A 27,555-nucleotide genomic window follows, 5' to 3' on the forward strand; every position below is an offset into this window, starting at 1 on the left:
ATAACTCGGTTTGGCACCACTTTAACTCTTTGTCTGGCTCAAGGCTATGGAATTCTGGGACTGCCAGAATTCCATAGCCTTCAGCCAGGGCAGTTAAAGCGGTGCCAAACCGGGTTATTTCTCCAGTGCGGATGCAGTCTTTGTTGAGTTTGGACTGATCTGGTGCTTTATTTCAATTGATTCTCTTTCAGAGCTACCTTTGGTCCCATCCTGGGAGAAGTGGGCCTACAAATAAAATAACCAAATAAATAATAACAGCTCTGTCACATTTCAAAAGCATTGGGATGGTGTTATATTTTGTGTAAATGCTTATTTCAGAAATCAGTAATCAACTGTGCCAACCTTTCACTGTTTTCCTTTGCTACACTTTCTTCAATTCTTGCTATCTTTCCATATATAAGGAGAAAATTATTTTGGGCCTCAGATATCCTATTGCTGAAGGACAGCCTTACGGACAGATGATCTATAAATGCAGTGAGTACAGTTAATCTAGAGTAGTCCTGTTTGGAACAATACCTACGTTAAAGAATAATGTTTTGTGTAAAATATAATATGCATAATATTTCAAGAATACCCATGTTTTTCTTTATAATTTCTTTTTAAAAAACACCCGAATATATTTTTGGATCTAAAATGTGTCGGGAGGGAACATCAACCCCCCACCTGTTATTTGATCCATCCTAAAATTAGAAGCAACCTCAAAACCAGGCTTGATCCAAGTGGTTCAGCTTTTTTAGCACCAAAATCTTCTGTTTCTACACACAGGCCTCAGTCCTATTGCGAGTCTCAATGAAGCCAGACACATCGAATTTACAGACAACAAATGATGCAGTGAGTCCACCAACAGGATTCAGGACATACTGTGTAATGCTATAGTAGCAACCTGGCTGTAGCAAACTGGATCCATTTGGCAACCATGGAGAAGTCACACACTTTCATCAGCAGAGGATGGCAATGGCAAGCCCCCATCTTGCTGGGAAAACACTGTGATAAGGCTGCCTTTGTTGTTGTGTGTCTTCAAGTTGTTTCTGACTTATGGCGAACCTATCATGGGGTTTTCTTGGCAAGGTTGGTTCAGAGACGGTTAGCCTTTGCAATACTCTGATCCTGTGACTTGTCAAAGGTCAATGGCTGAGAAAGGATTCGATCCCTGGCTCCAGAGTCCTAGTCCAGCACTCAGACCACTACACCTCATTGCCTTAAGGTCACCAGAATCCGACTTGAAAGCACACAACATCACCAAAGTTGATCAACTGTCTAATTTTGACTAGTTTGAAACCTTTCTTCCGTTTTAATTTTGAAGGAATGTTTAAAACGCTATCACAGATTACTTTGGGTAAAAAAAAGTGTCATTGATTTCAGAAGAATCTTTTTTAAAAAATAAGTATGTTTAAAAGCATGTTTTAAAAACTCCCAATGAAGACAACGGTGTTGCGGTCAACAGTACGCTTATTTTATTTTGGCCCTGATGGAGGTAAGCTTCTGTTTATGGGAAGAAACAGAAGCCGACTCCAGCTTACAAAAGCATGGTTGTTCTTTGGCGAACATGTTCAGCCTAAGCCTAAGCTTATCCCCCGACGGACTAGTTATAAGTGTCCACAGAGGAGTACCTGCCTGCAGGAGACGGAGTTTGCCAAATGAATGTTATCCCCCCATGTGGCTTTTATATTCAACGCAACACCCTCTGAAGCCCTCCAGGAGCTCGGGCGCCAATCCCATTCACTCAAGTTGAAACATTTCGCTGGCAACCCTGGAAGCCAGAGCTCCAGGAAGAGCTTTGGAGGTTTCATGCTATCAGAATCCCTTTACTCTAAAATGCAATTTCCAGTTCACGCCGTACAAAGCGTTGCTCTTCCTGGTGGAAAGGAGAAAGATTAAAGAGGTTACGGTAACATCTGACTTTTAAGCTTGGGATGTCATCCATTTGGAAGCACTGCGTGACCCCTGGGTTAAAAATAAAGCAGTGAAAAGAGACTATAACTTTCCCAACAAGGGGAACCCCCCTTTTGAGTCTTGACCTTAGCTGTTTCTGGCTTGGTCTTCCTCATTGCTCAAGGGAGCAGCCTGCAAAGAGGAAAACATCCTTTTTCTGACTTTGATGTCTCTTCACAATGCAGCAAGCATCAGGAATCCCATCAAGGAACCTACAGCATGATACTAATAGGAGAAAAGGCAGCGTTTATTTCAACAGTTCACTCCCCCAACTGCATCTTGTCTTTCAAGAGGGTCAAAGATGTGTTGCTCATTACACCATGAAGCGGCTCTTCCCTCGAGGGAACTGTTGTTGTTTGGCTTAAGGGGGAGCATCTTTAAAGGCCTTTTCCCCGCTGTGATGACAATATGGCTGAAGCGTGCGCATGCACACAAAGTGTGTGCGATAGCCTAGAGAAATGTGGGAACAGCACACTTTCTTTCAGAAAACCAAAGTGCAGATGGCATCTGTCAATACTTCCCAAGGCAGTTTATCGATACTGTTGCCAACTTCCAGCCCTCAGGAAACATGTATAAACCCTCCTACCTCTTGGCAAAGTCATCCAATGGATTTATGACAAAGTTATGATCGATTGGGGTCAGCTGTTGGGAAACTGGTGGCTGTACTTATTTTTATTGTGTTTTGATCCTCAATCACTCCTCAGTGACTCCTTAGAAGCAGCGCTGGAGGATTTCCAGGTCGGAGGTCACCCTCTTCAGAGTCAACGTGAGCCACCGCTTTGTCTCCTTCCGCCTCAGTAGTGGACCTTGGGCATCTTGAATGACAAAAAAACAATAATCTAAAAATATTATTTGCAAGGGAAAAAATCAAGAGTAAACTCAGAAGCAGACATGTTTTCCACTCATGGCTTTCAAGGGGTCTTCTTCCCAGGAAAATGTGTACCATCTGCCAGGAAATAAAGGGTGAGTTATCCCACTAGTTCCTTGCCAGACCCGCCACAGAAGAGCCACGCTTTTCCTACAGGACAAGAGAGGGCCCAGGTGCAACTCCAGAGACTCACTCCTGTGTACCCGCCGTCTGACATGCATCAGGTTTGCCCAAGGGAAACAAGAGTTTGCCCAAGGGAAACAATCTGGTGGAGTGGGAATGGGGGAAGAGACAAATTACAAGACAGAAGAAAAAGGAAGGATGACCACAGGGCAAAACCAAAACCAATTCTGCTTTCTTGGAAGACTGTACAGGGATTGTATCCCATCTGTTCCCTACAGAACTGAACATATCCCTGTAGTTATGGGACCAACCAGTACCACAGGATAATGTTCGGTCTTCCAGTCTTGTTTCATAACCTACACTTTCCCTACAACAGCTGCCAAGGACAACAGCTCTCCAAGGTGGGAAAGAGAGAGGGCAGCTGGCCTGGTGCTGAGAGGAGGAGTGAACAGATGCCCTTTATCTCTCTCACAGCTGAAAGGAGATTTTGGTGCCCCTGCCCAAGGGATGAAGTGACGAGGGAAAGGGATGTCTCTCAATGAAGAGACGGCAAACAGGGCCACAGGAAGAGGTCAGGGTGTCTTATTCCAAGCCAGATAATTGGTCTGTCTTTACTGATGTAATTTTCATCTTGCCTTTCTCCTACCTTGGGATTTAAGGTGGCATCAAGCCCAGTGTGTCTGTTACACTGCGGCTCTTCTAGGATTCCAACAGGAAGTCTGTCCCTTAAGGAAATGTCCATAAATCTTGTGCTGCAAAAGTCTGCCTTCTTCATGACTTCTAATATTTGATAGCTTTAGTATACTCCAGAATTGAAGTTTTGTCTCTTTTGTAGGAAGTGTATACTTTTTTGTGCATTCTCTAATTTCAGTTTCAAGAAAGTGGCAAGGAATGAACTTTGCATTACAACTATATATAAGCTACACCTCTTTATCATATTTTTATCTCATATTTATATGAACACATAGTGATTAATTGTCATCTAAAATATCTTAAAGGCACTATAACCCACCTGACCTGGGAAGCTAAGCAGGATCAGCCCTGGTTAATACTTGGATGGAGACTGGCAATGAATACCAGGTGCTGTAGGCTCTATTTCAGAGGAAGGAATTGGAAAGTCCACCTCTGAGGATTCCTTGCCTAAGAAAACCCTGTGAAAAATCCTTAGGGTCGCCATAATTTGACAGCAACTTGAAAGTGCATAGACCCACACATGGTGATCATTTATAATTCAGGTATTATTTTATTATAATGCAGTTGTGTCATTGTGAGCCAACTCTTTGTGGTCCAGCGACACATTATCCTTTTGAATACTCAGTCAAGGAGTGTGGTGTAGTGGTTTGACCATTGGGCTACAACACTGGAGATTAGGGTTTGAATTCCTCGTTTGGCTATGGAAACCCACTGGATGACCTTAGGCAAACTGCATTCTCTTAGCCTCAGAGGAAGGCAAAAACAAGCCCCCTCTGAACAAATCTTGCCAAGAAATCCCTGTCATCCTCGTCTTCAGAAACCACTTGGAGGCACACAACAGACAAACAATACGCAATAAAGCATTCAAATCCTCCTGGTTCCTCTGCAATGGATTTTCTTTATCCTTTGCCTTCCTGTGGTTTGCAAGTTACTACTGCACAGCCAACAGGTACATTCTCACAATCACATTACTATGCACTTATAACTCTGACCCATTCTTCATTTCCGCAGCACCACCATCCAAAACTCACTTATGAATGAGGAGAAGATGGATCCACAGAAGGATCAAGAGAGTTCAAGGTAAAGCCAAGCAAGGAGAAGGCAGTGGCCATAGTGTCTGGGAAGGAAGAAAGGAGACCATCTGATCTCTCCCATCAGCCTGGTAACTTTGAAGGAACTCCTTTATTAGAACTTCCTCTTGTCAACAGACAGTTTGCTGGAAGGATTTCAGCTTCACTCCAACAAACAAGAAGTTTGAACAAAACAATTACACCTTGGATATACACCTGATTCACAAGCAGCCTTCCTGCTCCAGGATATGTTCTTGTTTTGCCTATATGGTATTTTTGTTGTTCTGCATAGGCATACCTGTGAGCAGTATTTTTAAGCACATGGAGAGTAGGGATTCATTGCCAAAAAACCTGAGGAGCAAGTGAAAAGGTATTGTAGGAGTTGTATCAGAGAAGACACGCTGCCATCCTCAGAGGCTGCCAATAGATTTGGTGTTTTTAGGCCAGTTTGGTATAATTCCACACAAAATCACAGGTTTCTTTCCCGATTATTTTGCTTAAGTCTTTTCCTCTGAAAATTGGATCATCATCCTTTCAAAATCACAGTTTTCTTTTCAAGACATACATTATATTCTGTCTAAGTAATAAAATTAATATTCAGTATCTTTATTGATTTTTTTTAAAAAAAATAAAATATTTTACATATGTAGGAAAGGATGTTTCTAAGAGGCTATTTTAAAAGAGAAGCCTTCCGCCCAATTATCTTGTGCCATTGAATGTCCACCAATTGTGGATGGATGTATCAATCAATCCTATATTAATTTAATTTTTATTAATATATTCAGGTAGCAACAGGAGGAAGGCTTTTGAAAAACAAACTGCTAGAATGTAATTGGTCTTTGGAGGAACAAATGCCCATACATGTTTCATTGTGAAGTAAGTTGGGCTAAAAGCAGTAGGACTTCTTTCCACAAAATGTTTTTATGACCGAGGTGTGTTTCATGTCTCTTTGGTTCAAAGCAAAATTATTCTGTTTCACTGTGTACCTCTGTCAGAAAATGTCCTCTCTGACAGTCTTTTTCAGCTGTGTAAGTTAAGGACAGGAATCATCTATGTCCCTTCGACTCCCGCTAAGCCTCCATCACGGCCTGCAGCGGCATGCGAGTCTGAGCGCAACATTCGTGAACGTTTGGGACCGGATCAGATGCTGCTTTTAAAACTTAAACCTTTGTTCAGTCAACAACCTCTCCTGGGACCTGTCATGTTCTCGTCTTCTGAAGCAAGATCCCTGGCACCCACCCATTTACTCTCAAAGCACCGCCACTTTGCCTAGAGACACAGGTCAGCAGGCAGAGAGCCTGGCTGTTACTTGCTGGGAAAGAAACACCCACCAAGCAATTACCACAGAAGGGGGTGATGCTTCTCCACAGGATCCTCTGCCCCCCTGGGCTTTGCTTTAAACGGTTCCTTTTCTCCTGCACTGGGTATCCTTGCAGCATGCGCCACAGATGCTCCGTACCATATTCCGGGGCTGGTGGCTGAGCTAGCCTTTCTTCTCTGTATGTGTCCTTTTCAAATCTGCAAAACTAGCTTTGATTAGCATCCTCTAAGGAGCAAGCTCAAAAGGCAAAAGGACCCAGAGGCATGCTCTTGATGGCTGCTCCCCAAAAACTCATAGCCTTCAGAAATCTGACAAAGTGTGCTTTACAAGCAATACTGCTTGTTGCTGTTGTGTGCCCTCAAGTCATTTCTGACTTATGGCAACCTTATCATGGGGCTTTCCAGACAGAATTTGTTCAGAAGGGGTTGTCTTTGCCTTCCTTTGAGGCTAAGAGTGTGACTAGTGCAAGGACACCAGTAGCTTTCAGTGGCAGAGCAGGGATTTGAACCCTGCTCTCCCAATGTCCCTTGTCCAACACTGAAACCACTATATTGCCCTAGCTCCTTAGAAGCAACATAATGATTCTGTATTGGAACATATACTTTTTGATGATTCTCATATATGTACGTAGTTATCTCTCTCTCTCGCTCTCTCTTTTAATTTGGTTGAGTCTGGAGAGGTAAGTGAAGCACATACTGTATTTGTCCCGTTTTAATGGCTAAGCTTCAGGTTGTTCAGCATGATGATAGAGCTAAATTGCCTGGAGGAGCCATTCCAGTCTGGGTTCAGGCCTTGGTTGACTTGGTGAATGACCTCCGCTGGGGACTGGACAGGGGGAGTGAGTCCCTGTTGGTCCTCTTAGGTCTTTCAGCAGCATTTGATACTATCAACCATGGTAATCCATCCGGGTCATTTGGGTGATATGGGACCTGGATGCATTGCTTTAAGAGTTTTTAAACAATATTTTAATGTGTTTTTTAAAAAATTCTTTGCATTGTTTTAATTAGGTTTTATTTGTCCATAGCTTCAGAAACCCTTGCAATACAAAAATAATGTAACTAACTAACTAAATAAAATTTATATTTTCTAAAAATATAGATTTATTTATGTTGCCTTTATGTCAAAGCAGATATTGGCTGCAATTCCATACATACTTTATAGAGAGTAAGCCCTACTGAAAACAATGGGGACATGTTTCTACATAAATATACCTTGACTACATTGTGCATTAATAGAAAAGATATAACGAGGTTTGGCTCTAATAAATATTTTCCTTCTTAAAAAGAGAAGCATATCAGAAGAATGTTGACCCCTTTTTTCCGGCACATCAACACTGTGAAAGAAGATGCCAGACATGCCAGTGGTGCTTTTTCTATACAATACTTAATGTACATTCATACTCATTTGTATTCTCACCACCATGCTGTGAAGTAAACTAATCTGACCCAAGATGGCCCACTGAACTTGACAGTAGAGCAGGGAGGCTAATTCGGGTGCTGCCATGGTCTCAATATATATAGGAACCTTAAGAACCAAGTCTGAGTTGGGTTCAACACAGGCAGACCATGATCTGAAAAAATCTTGCCGCTGTGAGATGAACGCCCACCACAAGTTGCCAAAGGTTGTGTATAAAATGAGATTCCCCCAACCCTCCATTTTCTCCAAAGGAATAAGGGAGAACATCTGTACTGCTTTTCTCAATTGTCATAACGCTGCAGAATATCAAACTGTTCAGTGTAAGGTTCACTTTTCTCTATAAAAAACCATTTTAAGAGTGGTTGCAGCTTCAAAATGGCTGCTTGACGAACCACAGATGACATCTACTGGTAAGAACGGTAAATTACTTATTAATGGTAAGACCAGTGAAAGGCACATCCACAGACCTGTGAAAGCATATTTCAGAAGCCTATTCATCTGAGTCACTGGAAATAATAACTTCCGCCACAACTTCACTTCTAGCCAATATCAGTGAATGAGTAAATGAGACCAAACGCAATCCTGATACTGAACCAAATGGCCACAATCAGCACTGGTTCCTGCTTCTCCCAAAAAATCAGCAAAAGATTTGGGTTTTATGATAATGACTTTAATTGTTCAGCAGATATAGATTCATTTGTTATAAGAAAAAAAATAAGCTTCTCTAAATCAGAAAGCGTATCTTTGAAATATTGGAGCACTGCTGCCTCAAGTCTGGCATGAAATTTCACCAGGGCCATGTCTTGCTGTCTTCTTCGTACCTGATTTCAAGAGAAGTTGAGAGGAAACACCTCTGTAATTTGTGCAGCAAAAGCAGGTGCTATGTCTTTGACACAGAGAGTTGGAACATTAGCCTCCTAGGTGATAAATCCATATTAAGAGAAGAAGGAAGACCATCTATCTTTCTCTGACTAGAGGAAACTCCTCCAGAACTCACCCTGCTCTCCAAATTCTTTCCTCAATAGCTATGCCTACAATCCGTGTACATGCAGCACCCTTAAGTATTTTTAATGACAAATGTGTAGTAGAGTGTTGCCTCAGTCCAAAACTTCCATGCAGGTCTGTTGAAGAATTTTTCATGCCAATCCATTCTGAAAGAAATATTTACCTGCTCCTCAGGTAGGACTGGTGCCCCTCCACCTATGGTTGGGCTATAACTCCATTCGCCCTTAGCCACTGGTGATGATGGCTAAGGATGATGGGAGGTGGAACCCAACAGCATCTGGAGGGCCAAAGGCTCCCTATACCGACTCTATCCAGTCACAGCTGGAAAGAAGAAATGAACAGAAGGGAAGGCTGCAACAGGACGACTGTGGGATTAAGTAGGCCAACAAAACAGAGCAGAATTCCAGATGTGAGGGGTCAGGGAAATCCCACTGCCACATGGTTAGATCTGCTCCCTCACCTGACATAACATTTCCCATTCTCCTCTCGGGGGGCTTGCTAGAGCTCAGTGAGATCATCATTGAAGTAGAGTAAGATGGCTGGTGTCCATGAATCGGCATCCATGTTGAGCTCGTAGAACTCCTCATCCTCATCTGCAATGTGGTTTTGTTGAAGATTCTTGTCCATGTCTAGATTGGTGCCTTCATACTTCCACGTGTAGCTGGCAGCGTGGGCATTGTAAGGGAGATATCGTCGCAGGATCTCCCACATGGTTTCTTCTGTACATACCTGTGGTGAACTCCAGGAGTGGAATTGCAAGGTCAGAATACAACCCCAAAACAATTCCCTTCAGCTTGCATATTCTTGGAGAGACAGGGTGGGAACACATTATCTGCGTTTGACTTGGGCACCATTATCCCACCAAAACGTTAACAAGAAAGAAGGGCAATTTGCTTAATTTTTATAAATCCTATGTGGAGTAAGGACAGGACTCACCTCAAGGGTATGCTCCTGGGAGGTCAGAGTGTTGATGATTCGTATATGCCTTGTTTTGGTGGACAAGATGCCCACCTCATATGTGGGATCTTTCCACCAGGGCTTACCAAAGTCATTGGCCCAGTCTGAACGAGGCAGCGGAGGGGGAACGTGTACAAAGCGGCCCTGCGGGGTATAATACTTCAGGCATCCCGTCAGAGGATCAATGTGTGTCTGTATCTGGAAGGAAGGAAGGAAGGGAAAGAGGGAAGGTAAATTAGTTAGTGGGAGCTCCAATTTCTGTCCTTAGCAAAGAGAGGCACAGATTTCAATCAATGACTTGGATGAAGGAATAGAAGAAATTATCATCAAATGTGCAGATGGCATCAGAGTGCCAGGGGCAAGGAATGGGACAAGGATTTCAACAGGGATAAATACAAGGTTGTACGTTAGTGGAGGTTTTCAAACAGACAGTGGATGGCAACCAATGTAATCCTGATTATATACAACTAGGTTTTTTAATTATAGTTTTTTGTGGGGTTTTTTGGGCAATGTGCCCATGTTCTAGCAGAGTTTATTCTTGATGTTTTGCCAGCATCTGTAGCATGCTAGCTACAGATGCCAGCCTTCTTCTCTGAAGATGCCACCTACAGATCCTGGCGAAACATCAGGAATAAACTCTTCTAGAACATGGGCACATTGCCCAAAAAACTATGGATGCCGTCTGGCTATGAAAGCCTTTGACTTCAGAATTAGGATTATGTCATATAAATGGCAGTGCCTTTGAAAATAGTCCAGAAATTTCAGTTAATCCAAAATAGGGGGTCTATTTTATTGACTAGGATGGCTCACATTATGATATTATACCAATACTTCCCCTTCTGGCTGTCAGTCCTCTTCTGGACCCAGGTGAAAGGGCCGGGCAAACATGGCCTGGCCCTTCTCTGGCCGCACCCACCGAATGAGGCAAGGGAGAGGACCTTTTTACTTGTGGCATCCCCTTTAGAAGCTTGCCAGGCGCCTATCCTAAGGAGACACGCTGGCACCAAAAGGAATCCTTCCCCCCCCTTTTCCTAGGCATATTATTATAATTATTATTATTATTATTAATTGTATTTATATCCCGCTCTTTAGAAATGCTTTCAGAATGGCTTACAAGTTGTTAATGAGAGAGTTCCCTGCCCTCCTCAGGCTTACAGTCTAAAAAGACATGAGACAAACGGAGAAGGGAACCTTTTCCCAAGGCTTTTAGGAGACTGCATTGGCTCATCCTCTTTTCGTCCATTGCTCTGGTTTTAACTCTTCTTGTTTTAACTTTATAGTGTTTCATTTTTAAAACCACCCAGACGCCATAAGACTTAACACATTTGTGGAGGTGGGTGTGAGCGCTCCTTCGTAGTCACCCTGCTATTGCCCTTCATCTTGGGCACAACTAAGCTGCCCTGAGTGCCGCCGGTGCTACCAATACTCACATCTTTGGTTTTAGGGTTGAACCAGTGGCTAATGTCTTTCCCGGCTGCTTCTAGGATAGGCTTCATCAAGAGATCACCTGGAAGGACAGAAAACATCGGCAGACATGAGAAGCTGACTCCTAGGAGTCTCATCCTGTAGTTACTTTGTTTGGTGGTCTCTCTGTGGGGCCGCTGCCATCCTCTGAGGCTGAGAGAGTGTGACTTGCCTGAGGCCAACCAGAGGGTTTTACCCTGCCTCCCTCCAGTCATCGTCCCAGACGCTCTCCCCACAGCTTCTGCACCGTGGAAACAAGGCGGCTTGACCTGGCTTTGACTGCCAGGGCTCCATGCTCTGGAAAGCCCCTGCTGCTTCTGCTCTCTGACACAGAAGGCTCAGTGGCATCACAAGCAAGCTTCTTTTCTGCTGCTCCAGAGAGTGGGACCCAAGGGAGCCATCCTCAGGAGGATCTTCCCTCCCGAGAGTGAGGGCTGCTTCTTCGGAGGCCTTTGAGCAGGGGAGGCTTTGAGGGGTCGCCCTGGATCAGGGCCTTTTGGGACCCCTCCCCCAGGAGCCCTCGGCCTACCCTTGTTGGCGGCAGCCAGGGGGCTGAGGTCGTAGGCGCGGCCCAGGAAGGAGACCCAGAGGTCCCAGGGCCGGTTGTGGACCGCCACCTCCTTCGGGGTGTAATAGCGGGGGCGGCAGGAGGAGGACTCCATCATGCCGCCTCACTCGCTGCCATGGCAACCCAAAGGCAGTCCGGGCGGGCGGGGCCGAGGGGTCACGTGGTGCGGGACGCAGCGCCCTCCCGCGCGCAGCCTGACGGGAACCGGGCGCCCAAAGCATCATGGGAAGCGTAGTCTAGTCCGGCGGAGCGGGGAAATGGCGGCGCCGGCGGCCCTCGCGGTAGTGGAGCCCTTGGCGCCTCAGCAGCAGCAGCAGCAGCAGGAAAATGGCTGCAGCGGGAAGGGCCCCGAGGTAAGAGCCCAGGAGGAGCCTCTCGGGCGCCTGAGGGGAAGGCCCGCTTTGGCACCGCTTCGGTTCTTTGCTGCCTCAGCAGCATACTCCCAGAATCCCACAGCCTCGGTGGCCGACGGAGGAAGCCCTGAAGCCCGGCTGTGGAATTCTGGGAAGCGTAGTTTGCTCTGAGAAGAGGAGGCTCAATGCCTGGCAGGACCACCGTTTCCAGACTCTGGCAGTTAAAGCGGTGTCAAACTGGATTGCTTCTGAAGTGCAGACGCGGCCTCCGAGAAGGCCTTAGCGCCAGGGAGATGGGCTCTGCCTCGGCCAAAGCCTCCCCCTCGGCTGGGGCTTCCACTCGGAGGCGGTTGTACTGCAGAGCCCTGGGACTTGTCGGTCTGGCGGGGTCCAGCTCCCAGGGTCCCAGAGCCATGGAGCCCGGGCAGCACTTCAAGGCGTCTGCTCTTCATACAGTGGCGGCAGGGCGATGCCAGGAGGAAAGGGGCTCTTTTGAGGCCTGCAGACCTTGTCTGGCTCGGGGGCATCCACACTGTAAACTTCATGCGGTTTGACACCACTTGAAACGCCGTAGCCCCATCCTGTGGCATCCCCAGATCTGTCTCTTGCCAGGTCTTTAGCCAAAGAGTGCTGGCGCCTCACAAAAGGGCAGCTCCTGGGATTGTGTTGGATGCAGCCCTGGCATTTCAAGGGGTGTCAAATGGCATTAGATGCCCCCTTTGTAGCCAAAGGCTGCTATTCCCCAGATGGACCTCTGTGCCAAATAGGAGGCACTCTGGGGCAATAAAGGTTTATCCGAAGTGCCTCTAGAACAGCCTCTTTCAGTTGGCCTCAGGGAGCAGCCAGAGAGAGCCCTCAATGGGGATGGACTGGAGTGGTGGATAAACCTCTTAACAAACTTAACCTCCATGTCGACTGGAGCCTTTCTTAGAAAGGATGTTAAAATGCAGGAGAAAAGCAATGTTCGGAGACTCACAGGACTACATTTTGTCCCAGGTTTTATTTTTGTTGTCAGTTAAGATGTTCTGTTGGTTCCCAGATGATTTGGACTTCAGATCCCATAGTTCCTGTTATTCAAGTGGTCTGGGGCTTCTGGGAGATGAAGTCCAAAGCAAATGTTGGCCCAAAGGCTATCAATGCAGGCACAAAGGGAGCAAAGTACAGATAATACAATGTATTTATTTTTTCACATCTAATTTCTTGGCCAAGAGGTTGCCATCATTGCCCATCATGAGGACCACAGACTTGCCCTCTCTTTGCCGTGGGCAAAGACTAAACCAGCAAAGTGTGGGGGGAGACATCCCAGCAGTATCCAGCACGTTTTCCTATTAAATGATCTGGAGGGATTGCCTTAGCCCTCTGACCCATTAACTCTAACCATTGGGATGCTTCTGCCAGGACTTGGTGGAGGACAAGGCTGATTCGCCCTACCTTCACGCCCGCCGCAAGCTGGAGAACCTCCTCAACAAGAGCATGCGCATCCGCATGACTGATGGGCGGACCCTGGTGGGCTGCTTCCTGTGCACAGACCGGGATTGCAATGTCATCCTTGGCTCTGCCCAAGAGTACCTGAAAGCCTCTGGTAAGTCCTCTCTGGTGCGTTCAAGTTCTTTGCCATCTCAGGCTGCATCCACATTAGATAAATAACTGGTTTGGCACCGCTTTAACCGTCCTGGCTCAAGGCTATGGAATTCTGGGAGTTGGAGTTTGTTGTAGGGCCTCCCTTCCTTAAGCTCTGCTCTGCTCTGGGCCCACAGCAAACTCCAACTCCCAGAATTCCATAGCCTTGAGCCAGGACAGTGAAAGCAGTGCCAAACCAGGTTATTTCTCTAGTGTGGATTCAGCCTTAGTTATTCTGATTTTGTCATGCGTTGTTTAATATTTTCTGTAAGTTTTTAGATCATTTGTGGGTCTCATTTTAGAAAAAAATAGAACGGTAAGTAAAGAAAATTGCTTCATCAGTAACAAGAGCCCCTTGATTTGAATCAGGGAGAGGGTTTGGGAATATCCAGTGCCTTGGATTATCAAAGAGATAGGTATACAGTGTTACCCCGGGTTACGAAAATAATTCGTTCCGCCGCCGCTTTCGTAACCCGAAAGGCTTTCGCAAGCCGAAACCCCATAGGCGCTAATGGGGAAAAGCCGCGATTTGGTGCGAAAAAGCGCTGAAAAGCACCAAAATTTCTTTCGTAACCCGAAATGACCTTCGTAACCCGGAACAGTTTTTTTCAATTGGATTTTTTCGTAACCCGGAAATTTCGTAAGGCGGCGCATTCGTATCCCGGGGTAACACTGTATTTGTTTGCTGTTGCAATATAAAAAGGAAAGGGTGCGGAGCAACAAAACAAAAAAGAAACATAGCAGCATCTTTAAGACTAACTGATTTATTTCAGCCTGGGTTTTTGTGTATAGGGCCCAGGCCCTAGAACCTCAGGAGAAGCCAGTCTTTCAGCCCTATCACCTTTACAGGTATGGTTAATGGAAACATGCAATAGAGTTTCTCAGTAGTCAACCCTAGAACTGATAGCTTTCAAGAAAAGGGCTTCTAAGAAGGCCCTGTATTATTTAAAATTGCATTGTCTGTTTATGGTTTCAGCAGCTTTTTATCCTTATCAGAGTTAAAAACATTTTTGTATGTTTTTAACCACATTGTAATCAATTTAAATTACAAGCTGCCTTGAGTCCCAATCTTGGGGGAAAGGTGCACTATAAATATAAACAGTTCTCTTCCTTCATCTGACTTCAACCCACTTGAATATGAAGAGTTAAAATCCATGAAAGCTCATGCTAAAATAAATCGGTCTTACACAAGTTGTCAGATCCCTTCCTTTTCCCCTTTCCTTTTTACGAATTACCTGAAGAGAAGGAAGACTTTCAGGCCATCTTGAGAAAGGGAGTTGCAGACCTCTGGCTTCTCTGGAGGACACAGTTAGTGCTGGTGATTTTAAAGCGGTTTGGATCTCCCAGGCACTCATCTTCTGTCTCCTGTGGTCTGCAGACTCATTCTCGGCTGGAGAACCCCGAGTCTTGGGTCTGGCCATGGTTCCAGGGCATCACATTGTCTCCATCGAGGTCGAGCTGGAGAGTCTGCCCTCCTTGCAGTACTTATGACGCAGCACCCGAGTGCAGCAGGCGTTGTTTATTTGACCAAAAGAAAAGACCGGGAGCTGAGGGCAAGAGATGGTTTTCTCCTACCTGTTGGACTCCAGCCTGGCTTTGCCAAGATCGTGTGGGAAGGAGCAGGCACTGGCTGGCGGTTGAGGATTGCAGTGATGCCATAATGAGAAACATTATGCCCCCAGGTTTTGGGATGTACTTGCACTCTGAAGGTGTATATATTTTTGCAGATGTTTTGTTAAGTGTTGTAATAAACAGATATTCTAGGAAAAATCCTGCTATCGTTGGTGAGTGGTTTTTTGTAACATCTAGGTCAAGGATGGGCAAAATGTAGTTGTCCAGATGTGATTGGGCTGGAGTTGCATCGGCCCTTGCTAGCATAGCCAGGAATACTGGGAATGGCAGTCCAGCCACATCTGGGGAAGAGGGCACATAGTTGCCACCCCTGCAGTTAGTAGGGGTCAGGAAACTCTTTCAGTTTGGGGAGAAGTTCAACAAAAAAGCCCCAGTGGTATAACTGTTGAAAAATCAGTTTTTTTGTTAGTTTGTAACTTTATAGTTGGTTTCTGTAATTTTGTTCTTTGTAACAATTACGTTGAGAGGTAAGTACTGTAGTAGTTTGGGAGTAGGACTCTGGGAGACCAAGGTTCAAATCCCTGCTCAGTTACAGAAACCCACTGGATGACTGTGGTCAAGTCATATCCTCTCAGCTTCAGAGGTAGGCAATGGCAAATCCTCTCCAAACAAATTTTGCCAATAAAACCCCATAATAGGCTTGCCTTAGGGTTGCCATAAGTTGGAAATGACTTGGAAAGTAGACACAATGATTATTTTGTTACAAGCACAGTGTTTTGCAACAGGGATTAATTATATTCCATTTTAAGGATTTGTTTGCTCCAGAGTGGAAGGTTTACTGAAAACGATGCTGAAGCTCCAGCCCTAAGCAAATGAACCTGGCCTCCCCTTTCAAAGAATCTGCATATGTCTTCAAACCATAAGGGCTAGAAACTACAACTGCAGGAGTTCTGGAGCTGGAATCCAGCAACCATGACTGTATCGCCTTGTGGTGAGCTTTGCTGAATCCACACAATCCTGAAGATAATACACAAATGATAATACACACATTCAGTTGTTTTTTCTGGATCCAAACAATTCTGGGATCTGTCTCAGAGCACCCCTGTGCCAGCTGACAACTGTTTGCTTCCTGCCAAAACCTCCCTGGGAAGAAACAACCGGCTTTCCTCCCAAACTGGCCTCTGGGGTCTTCTATTGGTGGCAAACCAGGCAGGAAACTGTATCTATAGATAGATGCCCCCAGTCTGTTTTGGCTCCTCTTTGCTCCCACATCACAATGGAGAACTTATGGGAGCCAACGGGACCTTGTTATCTTATCCAGGGTTCCTTCCTCCCCAGAACACAGAGTTTCCATATGAACCTTTTGGCGCCCGGGGCTGACTCAGTTTTTCCTTATCCTGTTTGGAACAGGATATTCCTCTGTTTGACCCCACGCAAATGGACAACCTGTCAGTAAATTGTCAGTGTCCTTTCCGGACTGGGACCCTGTATTTCCACACCAAAATCCCATTTCTGCAAACGCTCCTTGTTGTGACAGAAAGTTGATTTTGGGGGCTATAATTCCAAGAATCCCCATTAGCCATTCTGGCTGTGGGGAATTATGGGAATTGTAGCTCAAGAAAGGAACTTTTCTAAACTCTGCTTGCATTTGTATCAGGAAAAGCATTACTAATTGTCATTACTAATAGATCTTGTTGCTGGGAGATTCTGGGGTATGCTTTCAAGAGCTTGGGAGAGTTCCTGTTTTGAACTGCTGGTCCCAGAATCCCTAGTAGTTGAGCTGGTTAGGGGGACTTTCAGAACTGCGGTTTCCAAAAAATGACTTTTCTGAGCTTTGTTCTCACACAGGGCATTATCTGTTGAATTTCTCTCTTGTCCCATAACAGCTGTGGCAGAGAGGAGAAAACTCATAGAATCATAGAGTTGGAAGCAACCGCAAGGGCCATCCAGTCCATGCAGGAACTCTCTCAAAGCATCCCTGACAGATGGCCATCCAGCCTCTTCTTAAAGACCTCCAAAGAAGGAGACTCTGCTACACTCCGAGGAAGGAGTTTGTTCTGTTGAACAGCCCTTACTCTCAGCAAGTTCCTCCTAATGTTGAGGTGGAATCTCTTTTCCTGCAGCTTGCATCCATTGCTCAGGGTCCTATTCTCTGGAGCAGCAGAAAACAAGCTTGCTCCCTCCTCAATATGACCTCCCTTCAAATATTTAAACAGGGCTATCATATCACCTCTTAACTTTCTCTTCTCCAGGCTAAACATCCCCAGCTCCTTAAGTCATTCCTCATAGGGCATGGTTTCCAGACCCTTCGCCATTTTAGTCTGTTTTAGTCAGTCACTGTTTTTATAATCAAAGACAACAGCTTGCAAACTGTCTTGCTTACCAGGCACAGTGAGTGTGTGTATTTTCATGTTGTGCAGACTGCTTTTTAAATAAATAAATAAATAAATAAATATAGTTTGTCAAAAGTATATTGCTATTACGTACTTTCATTTATGGAGGGAGCAAAGAGATTTGTGTTGAACAATAGTACTGAGACTTTCCACCAGTACCCCCACTTCTGTTTTCACACCCAGAAATTGGATGCTAATGGCTTAATAGTGGAGCTTGGAAAAGTGGCCATTATGTCAGTGGAGTTTCTGGGCTAGGAGATTCTGATAGATGCAAAGAAATGTTTATTATTGCTAATGATGATGTTGTTGTTTTCCAGCTCTGAGATATTTCTGTTTAGATTCTTACTTGAATGTGATGTAGTTGTTTGAGCATTGGACCATGACTCTGGATACCAGGGTTCAATTGCTTACTCTCCCACTGAGTGACTGTAGGTGACCAGAGAGCCCTGTGGTAGGTTTGCCTGAGGGTCGCCATAAGATGGAAACTACTTAAAAGCACACAACAACAAACAGCAACCATTAAGTTTGCAATGACTGGGTTGGGTTGCTCTGAGGTCTCATTCTTTCTGGCATTTCATCAAAACACAGAAGGCCATGGTCCAATAAGTCTTGTGTTTTCAACTCTACCCCATTTAATGAAGGAAAGATTCACCGCCACCACTATTGGGGGGGGGGGGGGGGAATAAATGGAAAGACTCAAAAGTGTGTAACAAAGTTATATAGACTGTATATGGACGGAACTGTACAAATTCAATTCATTGACATGTTTACCTGAAATAAAAGCACAAACAGTATGAATGATTTGTATACATTTGCAAGAGTCGAAAGGAGTGGCGGCATGAGGAAAACAAAGGGCTTAAGTATGTAAGAGAGTGATTCCATGTAGCAGTGGATTCCACAGGCTCTTTGCTTGGCCAGAATCTCTCCTCCTCTCTCCCTTCTACATCTGTGATAGTGTGAGAAATTTCAAGTAGCCCTTTCATACAAAGCTCCAGGGTTCAATGCCTTTTCATATCTTTGATACATTTCTTTTGGATCTTAGGGAGCTAAGCACTGCTTTCTTGTCTTCAACAACTTTGCTTGTGTAACTTGCATACAAATTCTGAAAAGAAGGGTTGGGGGGGGGGACTTGGGCCATTTTAAAAAAACAACTAGCTGGAGCTACATGTGGCCAATAGGCCATACTTTCCCTATCACTGGAGGTTAACAAAAGAGTGTTTGAGGGAAGAACTGAGGTTTAGGAGCACCACTGCCACATGCACTAGTAAGACCCAGAATAGAGCAACAGAGGTGATTTCTCCATCCATCTTCAAGTATGGATCAGTCATCCAGCTTCTAAAATTGTATTCTATGAGCAATCTGGGCCTTTTTCTAGATCTGTCCTGTATGGTATTGGAAGACACTAGGTCATTTATTTTTCTGTCCATGGCCCAGCCAGGCAAGGGGTCTGCAGCCGCAGCTCCTTTCCCATAAACATGACAAAAGCATTTCCTCTGGTTTTTCCTAGCAGCATTGTTGACAGTCCTTGGAAGAAATCTTGGCATGGGGAGGGCTTGGCCAAATTGCTGCCTCTCGCTTCCTCTCCCGCTGTGCTTGCTGAACTCAGAAGTCTCTTGATAGGATGTCACACCTCTTGCATTTGCAACAGTAGTATGCACGAGCAACTCCCATAATTAAAGGAGAGTCTGATATACAATTGCACATTTCACAGCAGAGTAGTATCCACCTTTGGTTTGGAAGGGTAGGGGAAAAACAGTTTCCTAGACATTTGAAAACTTTGATTTTCTCAGCCCATGTTCTTTAATCCTGAGCTTACCTTGTGTTTTGTTTTTAAATCTGCGACCTCCCCATTCCTAAATTGCCCTCTATTCCTCAAACCCAGACTTTTTCCACAGGGTCAAGATCCTGAGAGCAGCAGCATCCGGAGCTGTGATACTGAGAGGCCGGCAGGTTCTTGTAGACGGCTTTGCTGTAGGGGACAAGGCAGTAGCCCAGCTGGAGGCGGCGAGCCAAGCGGCAGTAGGCAGCCAAGGCCAGGACTAGGAGGGGCACTGCCAGGGTGAAGCCCACCACCAGGAGGGCAACGGAGGCAGCGTCGTGCAAGTGAGGCGTGCAGTAGGCAGCTTGGGTATGTAAAAACTGAAAAGAGAGAGAGAGGAAGAGAAAGCACAGCATTTAAGATCTCTTGGGTACAAGCAAAATCCTGTGCTTGTGATTTGGGGGCATCTCAAGACATTTTGCTGCCTGAGACCACCAGCATATAGAGAAGAGTTCCTTTTTTGGACTACAACCCCCAGAACCCCCAGGCCAGCTATGCTGGCTTGTGGATTTCAGGGGTCATAGTCCAAAAAAATCCACAACTGCTCCAAGCTCTCCTGCAGTGCTCCCAGAAGCCCCTAGCCAGCTTGGTCACTAGCTGCAAAAGTAACTTTTGGTGCTGCCCTCTGCCTCCTCTTTCCCACCCTGGGTGAAATAAAAGATATATCGGCAAGACTGCAAAACGTTGAGTAAATGTACACAATCCTGCAATGGAATATAGCAGATGGCTGGTATCCTAGAGTAGACCCATTCAATCAATTATTGAATGGTGAGTCAAAATGTAGGTAGATCTTATGGATTCAACAGGTCTACTCTAAGCAGTCAATGAAGCCATAGCTGCTGTGAGTTTGCAAAACTTGAGCCAAGCCTTTAATGGAGGATCGTGGAGGTCTCTCATTGAGAGGGTCACTATAAGTCAAAGCTGACCTGACAACATATAAGAACAACAGCAACTTTAGCCAGGACTAACAATGGGATTTAAGCCACTGCTACCCAAAAGGGAACAGATCCCATCTGATCTGGGAAGCTAAGCAGGGTCAGCAATGGTTAGTACTTGGATGGGAGACTGCCAATTAATACCAATGCTGTAGGCTATATTTCATATGATCTTTGGAATAGCGGTATATAAATAAAACAAATTATTATTATTATAGGCCTGTTACAGACTGCCAAAATAAACTTTGGTCTCTTTGGAGGTATGCTATTTAAATGGTGCATGGGTCCTAAGATCCGGAGGTCGCGCCAAAACCACACTCCATTCCTAAGCACTGGAGTGCATTTGGTGCAGCTTCCGGATTCTTAGGATGCATGCATCATTTAAACGGCATACCTCCAAAGAGACCCAAAGCGCTTTATTTTGGCAGTCTGTAACAGGCCAATAGAACATAGAATGTAGAGTTGGAAGAGACCACAAAGGCCATCCAGTCCAATCCCATTCTGTCATGCAGGAACTCTCCATCAAAGCATCCCTGACAGATGGCCATCCAGCCTCTGCTTAAAGACCTCCAAAGGAGGAGACTCCACTACACTCTGAGAAGGAGTATGTTCCACTGGTCAAACAGCCCTTACTCTCAGGAAGTTCCTCCTAATGTTGAGGTGGAATCTCTTTTCCTGCACTTGAATCCATTGTTCCTGGTCCTAGTCTCTTGAGCAGCAGAAAACAAGCTTACTCCCTCCTCAGGTGACACCCTTCAGTATTTAAACAGGGCTATCATATCACCTCTTAACCTTTTCTTCTCCAGGCTAACATCCGCAGCTCCCTGAGTCGTTCCTCATAGGACTTCATGGTTTCCAGACCCTTCACATTTTAGTCACCCTCCTTTGGACAATGGCTCCAGTTTCTCAACATCCCTTTTGAATTGTTTTGTCCAGAACTGGACACAATATTCCAGGTGGGGCCTGACCAGAGCAGAATACAGTGGCATATTACTTCCCTTGATCTAGACACTATACTTCTCTTGATGCAGCCTAGAATCACATTGGCCTTGTTAGCGCTGCTTCGCACTGTAGACTCATGTTCAACTTGTGGTCTACTTGGACTCCTAGATCCCTTTCACACGTAGTTTCATTCAGCCAGGTGTCACCCCATCCTAATCTGTGCATTTTATTTTTTCTGCCCTAAGTGCAGTACCTTACATTTCTCCCTGTTGAATTTCATTTTGTTAGCTTTGGCCCAGCTTTCTAGTCTATTCAGGTCATTTTGAATCTTGGTCCTGTCCTCTGGGGTATTAGCTATTCCCCCTAATTTGGTGTCATCTGCAAATTTGATAAGTATGCTCCCAATTCTGTCATCCAGGTCATTGATAAAGATGTTGAATAACACTGGGCCCAGGACAGAGCCCCGCTGGACACCCCACTGGTCACTTCTCTCCAGGATGAAAAGGAGCCATTGTTGAGCACCCTTTGGGTTCGGCCGGTCAACCAATTACAAATCCATGTAACAGTTGCCTTGTCTATCCCACATTTCACTATCTTGTTTGCAAGAATGTCATGGGGAACCTTGTCAAAAGCCTTACTGAAATCAAGATATACTATATCCACAGCATTCCCTTCATCTAACAAGCTGGTATAAAATCACCTCTGAGTATTCCTTGTCTATGAAGAATTGCCGAAATTAATGGGGTTGCCATAGGCCGACAGGTGACTTGGAGGCAGGCCGTCTTTCACATGCACGCACATGAAGACAAGTCTACCCAGAGCTCAGAAAAGTTATCTTTTGGCTTACAACTCCCAGAGTCCCCAACCAGTGCCCCTGGGGTATTGTGATAAAACAATAAGGTTTCCTGTACTTGTGCTCACACCACAGCACTGAACACCTGAAGGCACATACACACACCAATCCCATTGCTTTGGCAGGTCTGTTCAAAGTTTGAGACCTGCAGTTGGGTTGTGACCAACGCGTTGCCCTTCTTAAAAGGAAGGGGTCCTTAATTGCGACGTAAATATGTATCATTGTCAAAAGCCCTTCCAGCCCCAGGGTTTGAAAACTTGACACCAGGGTGCACACACCCCAGAAAGGTCCCTATTATTTTGACCCATAAGAATAATATTTCCTCTCTCTATCCATTTCTGTGGTTGGGCCTTTTCCCTCAGTGGTGCTGCACTGGCTTTGCTCTGTTGTTGTTTTGCTCCTAAAATTCAACACTAAGACCTTTTTTACAAAAAAAGGCGGAGGTCCCATGGCTCTTGGAAGGGAACAGGCCCAGATGCAAGAGGAAATTGCAGGGTTGGAGAGGGGGCTGCGTGAAGCCAGGCCTGGAATGTGCGCTTTGGCCCCTGGAGGTTATCAGAGCCGCCAGGACCCCCGGCCATCTGGCTTTTGTCACAGGGAGTAGGGAGGGAATTTGGAGCCAGGCGCCCAGGTTTCCTGACCAGAGGATCTTCTCTTTGTCCTTCCTGTTGTTTGACTACCAGGATGGCCAAAGGTCTGGAAACCAAACCCTGCGAGGAAGGACAGAGATGGGTAGATTAAGCCTGGCAAAGACTAATGGGAAGCGATAGAATAGCTGTCTATAAATACTGAAGGGATGACATGTAGAAATAGATGGAGCAAGCCTGTTTTTGTCTGCTCCAGAGATTAGGACACAAGCCAGTCCATTAAAATGAAAAGGAAGGCGATTCCACCCAAACATTACAAATAACTTCTTGACTGGAAGGCCTGTTTTAACAATGAAATGGACTGCCTCAAAATGAGGAGTCGTCTTATTTGGAAGTCTTAAAACAGACATTGGGTGGGCATCTCTCAGGAAAGCTTTTGCTGTCTTTTCTGGCATGGCAGGGAGTCCCTTCCAGTTCTGAGAGTCTATGCTTCTGCCTTCATTTTAAGGGGAACATGGCCATTTTAGAGATAGTTGTTCCTAGAATCCTCCATGCTGGTTGGGGGATTCTGGGAGATGTAATGCAAAAATAAAAATAAAAAAATAGAGCTTTTAATTTCAGATTTCCCCACATGGCTTGGCTGTACTTTTCTCTTGCTGCCTATAGGTTCAGTTCCTTTCCAAGACCCTCGCTGGTGTCTGGCTCATGTGGGCTGCAAAACAAGATGGTGGTCCTGCGACTAGAGAATGGATCATGACACTTTGGGCCTGGCTTAGCACACTCAGATTTTGGAATGCTTTTAAAAATGTTTGTGTTACTTAAAAAGAAAAGCATCGCTGTGAACAGAGAAACTGAGTAGGGAACTCTTGGCTAGAACTTCTCCTTTAGAAAGGTTTGTTGAATAATTAGTTTTTGGTTTGCATGAAATGAACATTAAAAATGCTATCCCTCCTCTTCAAACCATCTCTGGATAGAATTCAAGGATATACCAGTAGCTGTGTTAGTCTGTAGAATCATTTCTACTTCCTCAGATGTATTTGATGCACCTGAGGCTTTAGTCTACAAAAGCTCATGCTGCCAACTTCTTTCTTTGGTTAGTCTCAAAGGTGCTACATCTTTGGATAATACCATATTAATCTTTCTGAACACATAATCCAGATCTGAATTGTCCTTTGCTTGAAATGTGGAAGCGTTAGTCTCTACTCTTTAGTTTAAGCAATATATTTGGGGTGCAATTCCTCCCTTCAAAAAACAAACAAATGGGCAATTGGATAGCCTAAATGTCAGGGATGTTTTAGATGTGGATTCCTGTATTGAAGATTGGACCAGATAATCCTTAGTCTTCCTTCCAACCCTACAACCGTACAAAATCCTCATCTGGATCCAACTCTAGAAGTGTACAAATTCATCACCTGCAACTTTTAGCCTTGGGCAGCTTATTCCCAGAATGCAGGTGGCTGCTCCACCGCTGCAGCTTTCCCACAGCTGACACATTTGGAGCTCTGAAGAGATTACCAGCTGGGGAATTCTGGGAGCTGTAGTCCACAAAGAGGGCTTTCCCCAAGCTCTGGCTGTGATTCAGCTGCTCTACACCCACCAAGAACAACAGGCAGAATCTGAGATGGTGCAGAGAGAACAGCATCTCTCTCTGTAGGTAAGAAGTGAGTGGAGGAAGTGCTGCAATTGCACATTAAATGCTGGGCACAGAAGCACCCACCCTTGCTGGCCCAGTCCTGACTGGGCTGCACATGAGCAGATCCACATGACAGGTTGGAAGAAGAGGGGAATGTGACACCAGCTCCCACCCCCCCATCTGAGTTTGCCACAAGAGCAGCTTAATCCCAGAGCATTCCACGGTAGCTTCGTCCCCCCCACCCTTTTAAATCTCCCTGCGGGGAGACCACCCTGGAGGCCAAACAGCCGCTTGAACTGTGAAACTGGTGAAGCAAAAGGATTCTCATGACCAGGGAGAAGGGTGGGGAACCTAGCAAATTCCAGGCCTTTATGAAGATAACATGCTGCATGCACGCGTTTGTAGAAGGGAACCTTCCTGGAAAGCTTGGCCCTTTTAATTTAATTTTTAAAACCCCAAATCTTTGCAAAATGCCTTTTACAGTTTACCAGAATTGCAGGGAAAGAATGAACACCGCGGCTGTTACCTGATCAAAGTTGTCTTTGCCCTTGAGAGAATTTGCCAGGCTTCATTTGGAGCCAGGATTGGGCTAAAGCAGCACACTTTATGGAGCATGTACATATGTTGTGTGCCTTCAAGTCGTTTCTCAGAACAACTCGAAGTCACAGAACAATGTAGGAGCCAGCATGGCATAGTGGTTTGAGCATAGGACAAGGACTCTGGAGACTGGGTCATTCTCTCTCAGCCCCAGAAAACTCTGTGATAGGTTGTTCTAGTGTCTCCATAAGTCGAAAATGACTCAAAGAAAGACACACAACAAGAACAACTCAAGAGGGCCAAAATCTTAAAGAGCATCCACAGATGAAGCAATGACACTGACCTGAGAGATTGGATACATGTGATCAAAGCTGTTGCTGTTATATTTATTTATATCCCAATTTCCCCCCAAAATTGGGACTGAAAGTGGCTTACAATTTAGAAGAACAGTGCAATTACAAACATACAAAAGTGGGCATTATTATGCAAAGGGATCTTGCAGCAGTGGCTAACCTCAGAGGTGCTCCAAGATTCCTTTCCATACTGATTCTCCAGAATAACACAACAATATCTTTGAATCCTTATGTGACGTAGCTTTTAGCATGTGCCCCCCCCCCCCCAAGGCCTGAGATCTTGGAGGGACCATCCTTTGTGTCCCACCAGGAGGGTCAGTATGATGTGGGAAGAAGCAGGAGAGGGTCACTTGTGAAACATTCTCCCCTTGGAGGCCTGACTAAACCCAGTTTCTTTCTGGTACCAGGTCGACTTTAAATTAATTCCGTGGGGGCTTAAGTTAATTTTAGATGTGTGTTTGTTGAACTCTTTTCAGCTTTTAAATCTGTTTTTACATTGTGAAGTTGTTCAACATGTTTTTATCTTGTTTACGGTACCCATTGATTTTAATCTAATATTGTTCAAATTGTTTTATATTATTTATCTGTCATCCTGAGATCACCCAATAAATGGGTGGGATTAAAAGTATTTTAACAAACTGGGTGGGATTTGGTAGATCACACGCCAACATAGCCTCAGTCTCCTCCATCCATAAAATGGGTATTTTCAGAAAGAAAATGGGCCTTTTACCTTTGCAGGAGACATTCAGAAGAAGGCAGGGGCTGTAGGAAAGAGACAGTCTTGACTGGATTAGGCCAAAAGCTTTACCAAAAAAGAAAAAACCTACCAGGAGCTGATGTATTGTTGGGATGGAAGAAAGAGACAGATCTGTGGACCAACTGTAAAAGGTGATATTAGAAACATAGACACATTCAGCATTTAAAATACGTAAGGAAAAGCCACCCTCTCTTCGTCCTGGGAAAGGAGCTCAGACTTCGTTTAGCTTGTGCAGTTTGTGTAGGAAGTGAGCTGAGGTTATTACCAAGGTTGAGAGAGATGTTGCTTTTTCCATTCGAGGTCATTCTGAGATCTTTTTGCCAGGTTTTTGCAAGCCCAGGAGCTGAAAACAATACTCTGGAAGCCCCACCTTTGCAAAGACACCCAAGTTCTAATATATTAAAGTGATACTTCAAGCAAACAAACAGGGCTGGAGTAGACACTTCTGAATTAGAAAAGGGTCTCTTTCCCTCCCCATTGAGCCCTTGAGACTTGGGTGGGGTTATTTCGGTGTGCAAGAGTACCCCTGAGCCTGTGCAAAGTGTCCTTTCTTTCCCTTCCTCCTCCTCCGGAGATTTTTAAACAGAGGCTGGATGGCCTGCTGTTGGGGGTGCTTTGAGTTTTGACTGTGTACTCCTGCATGGCAGAATGGGTTGGACTGGGTGGCCCTTGGGTCTCTCTTATGATTCCCCCCCCCCCTTTTTATACCCTCAGGCCCATTCCCGTCTTCACTGCCAACGCACAGGACCATCCTCATCCATTTTTTGTGCTACTGGCTGGGGGATTCTTGGAGACCTGACCCCCAAAAAGAAACTTTTCCAAGCTCTCCTCATCCCCAAATTCTCTTCTGCAGCATCTCCCAGTCCAGCCACCCATCATCCCCAGAGGCACCTACCTTGGAGTGACAGAGGACCCCAAAGGTCACCAGGACCCCAGCAGGGAGCAGGATGACCCCAAAAGTGACTGCCACCAAGAGGAGGTTGAGCCCAGCAACCAGCAGGTTCTGGAGGGTGACCAGGACAGCACAGGCCCAGCAATCCAGGGACCCCCGGAGCTCCAGAGCCCCTTCTCCAGCATAAGGAGGGGGTGCCGGCGGAGAGACCCCCGGTGTGCTCTCACGGTCCAGGGAGCCTGGGGTGGCTTTGGGGGAGCGGGTGTCCAAACCCATCTCTCAAGGCTCCAGAGTCCTCCCTTCCTTCTTTCCTTCAACAGCCTCACAAGACCACCTTTCCCAGCCTCTTGCTTTGCGCTCTGGCTGGACTGGGCTGTCTCTTCCATCTTTTATACAGCCTCCCATCCTTCTCCACCTCCTGCCAGGCCCAACCTCCATCCATCCCTCCAGCATAATCTAGGAATGCCTTCTGTTCCCCACAACACACACACACACACCCATCCTAAACTAGCCTCAAGCAGGAGCTTTCCTTCAGGTTCCCTCCCACCCCAGCTAGCCTTCCAAACTTGTCCATCCCAAGGGATGGAGACTCATTCCTGGAGAAGGGGCTCTCCCTTGAGCTCAAATTCCAAAGATGCTTCTCCTCTTCCCCCCCCCCCCCCTTCTTTGCCATCCATCCACCCCCTACGCCTGCCTGCCCTTCGTGGTACAACAGGGCCCTGCTAAGGCCATGCTTGCAAAGGCTGCTATGTGTGCAGAAGACCCACAGAGACAGCAGAGGCCGAAAAGTGGTCCTTCGTAATGCCACCGAGCAAGGAGAGGTGGCTGGGTGTATTTGGGTGTGCGTGTGGAATGATACACTCATTGCAACCCAAACTGTCACAGTTTCCCA

The 27,555-nt window shown here is 45.6% G+C and overlaps 3 protein-coding genes and 1 long non-coding RNA gene across 6 annotated transcripts; 2 read left to right on the forward strand and 2 right to left on the reverse strand.

Moving 5' to 3' along the window:
* The first annotated feature begins 411 nt into the window (after window positions 1-411).
* Window positions 412-5,233, forward strand: LOC121933053. The gene is made up of 3 exons (XR_006104451.1): window positions 412-474; window positions 766-831; window positions 4,628-5,233. It is a non-coding gene; the product is annotated as an uncharacterized LOC121933053 (long non-coding RNA).
* A 2,846-nt stretch (window positions 5,234-8,079) lies between these two features.
* LOC121935357 (cytochrome b5 domain-containing protein 1) lies at window positions 8,080-11,633 on the reverse strand. 2 transcript variants are annotated; one of them, XM_042476788.1, is made up of 5 exons: window positions 11,379-11,633; window positions 10,816-10,892; window positions 9,365-9,583; window positions 8,889-9,157; window positions 8,080-8,244 (listed from the first exon to the last, which is right to left on the reverse strand). In XM_042476788.1, the coding sequence occupies exons 1-4, from the start codon at window positions 11,512-11,514 to the stop codon at window positions 8,927-8,929; spliced, it is 663 nt and encodes a 220-aa protein (XP_042332722.1). In that variant the 5' UTR covers window positions 11,515-11,633; the 3' UTR covers window positions 8,080-8,244; window positions 8,889-8,926. The 2 variants fall into 2 exon arrangements, with proteins under 2 accessions (XP_042332722.1, XP_042332723.1); XM_042476789.1 differs by lacking the exon at window positions 11,379-11,633 and adding an exon at window positions 11,022-11,358.
* A 3-nt stretch (window positions 11,634-11,636) lies between these two features.
* NAA38 (N-alpha-acetyltransferase 38, NatC auxiliary subunit) lies at window positions 11,637-16,979 on the forward strand. 2 transcript variants are annotated; one of them, XM_042476791.1, is made up of 3 exons: window positions 11,637-11,770; window positions 13,169-13,352; window positions 15,772-16,979. In XM_042476791.1, the coding sequence occupies exons 1-3, from the start codon at window positions 11,675-11,677 to the stop codon at window positions 15,828-15,830; spliced, it is 339 nt and encodes a 112-aa protein (XP_042332725.1). In that variant the 5' UTR covers window positions 11,637-11,674; the 3' UTR covers window positions 15,831-16,979. The 2 variants fall into 2 exon arrangements, with proteins under 2 accessions (XP_042332725.1, XP_042332724.1); XM_042476790.1 differs by lacking the exon at window positions 15,772-16,979 and adding an exon at window positions 14,769-15,160.
* A 1,079-nt stretch (window positions 16,980-18,058) lies between these two features.
* TMEM88 (transmembrane protein 88) lies at window positions 18,059-27,087 on the reverse strand. Its single transcript, XM_042476575.1, has 2 exons — window positions 26,667-27,087; window positions 18,059-19,494 (listed from the first exon to the last, which is right to left on the reverse strand). The coding sequence occupies exons 1-2, from the start codon at window positions 26,937-26,939 to the stop codon at window positions 19,228-19,230; spliced, it is 540 nt and encodes a 179-aa protein (XP_042332509.1). The 5' UTR covers window positions 26,940-27,087; the 3' UTR covers window positions 18,059-19,227.
* Between the last annotated feature and the right edge of the window lie 468 nt (window positions 27,088-27,555).

The sequence above is a fragment of the Sceloporus undulatus genome, chromosome 6 (genome assembly GCF_019175285.1).
Source record: "Sceloporus undulatus isolate JIND9_A2432 ecotype Alabama chromosome 6, SceUnd_v1.1, whole genome shotgun sequence".
Lineage (NCBI taxonomy): Eukaryota > Metazoa > Chordata > Lepidosauria > Squamata > Phrynosomatidae > Sceloporus > Sceloporus undulatus.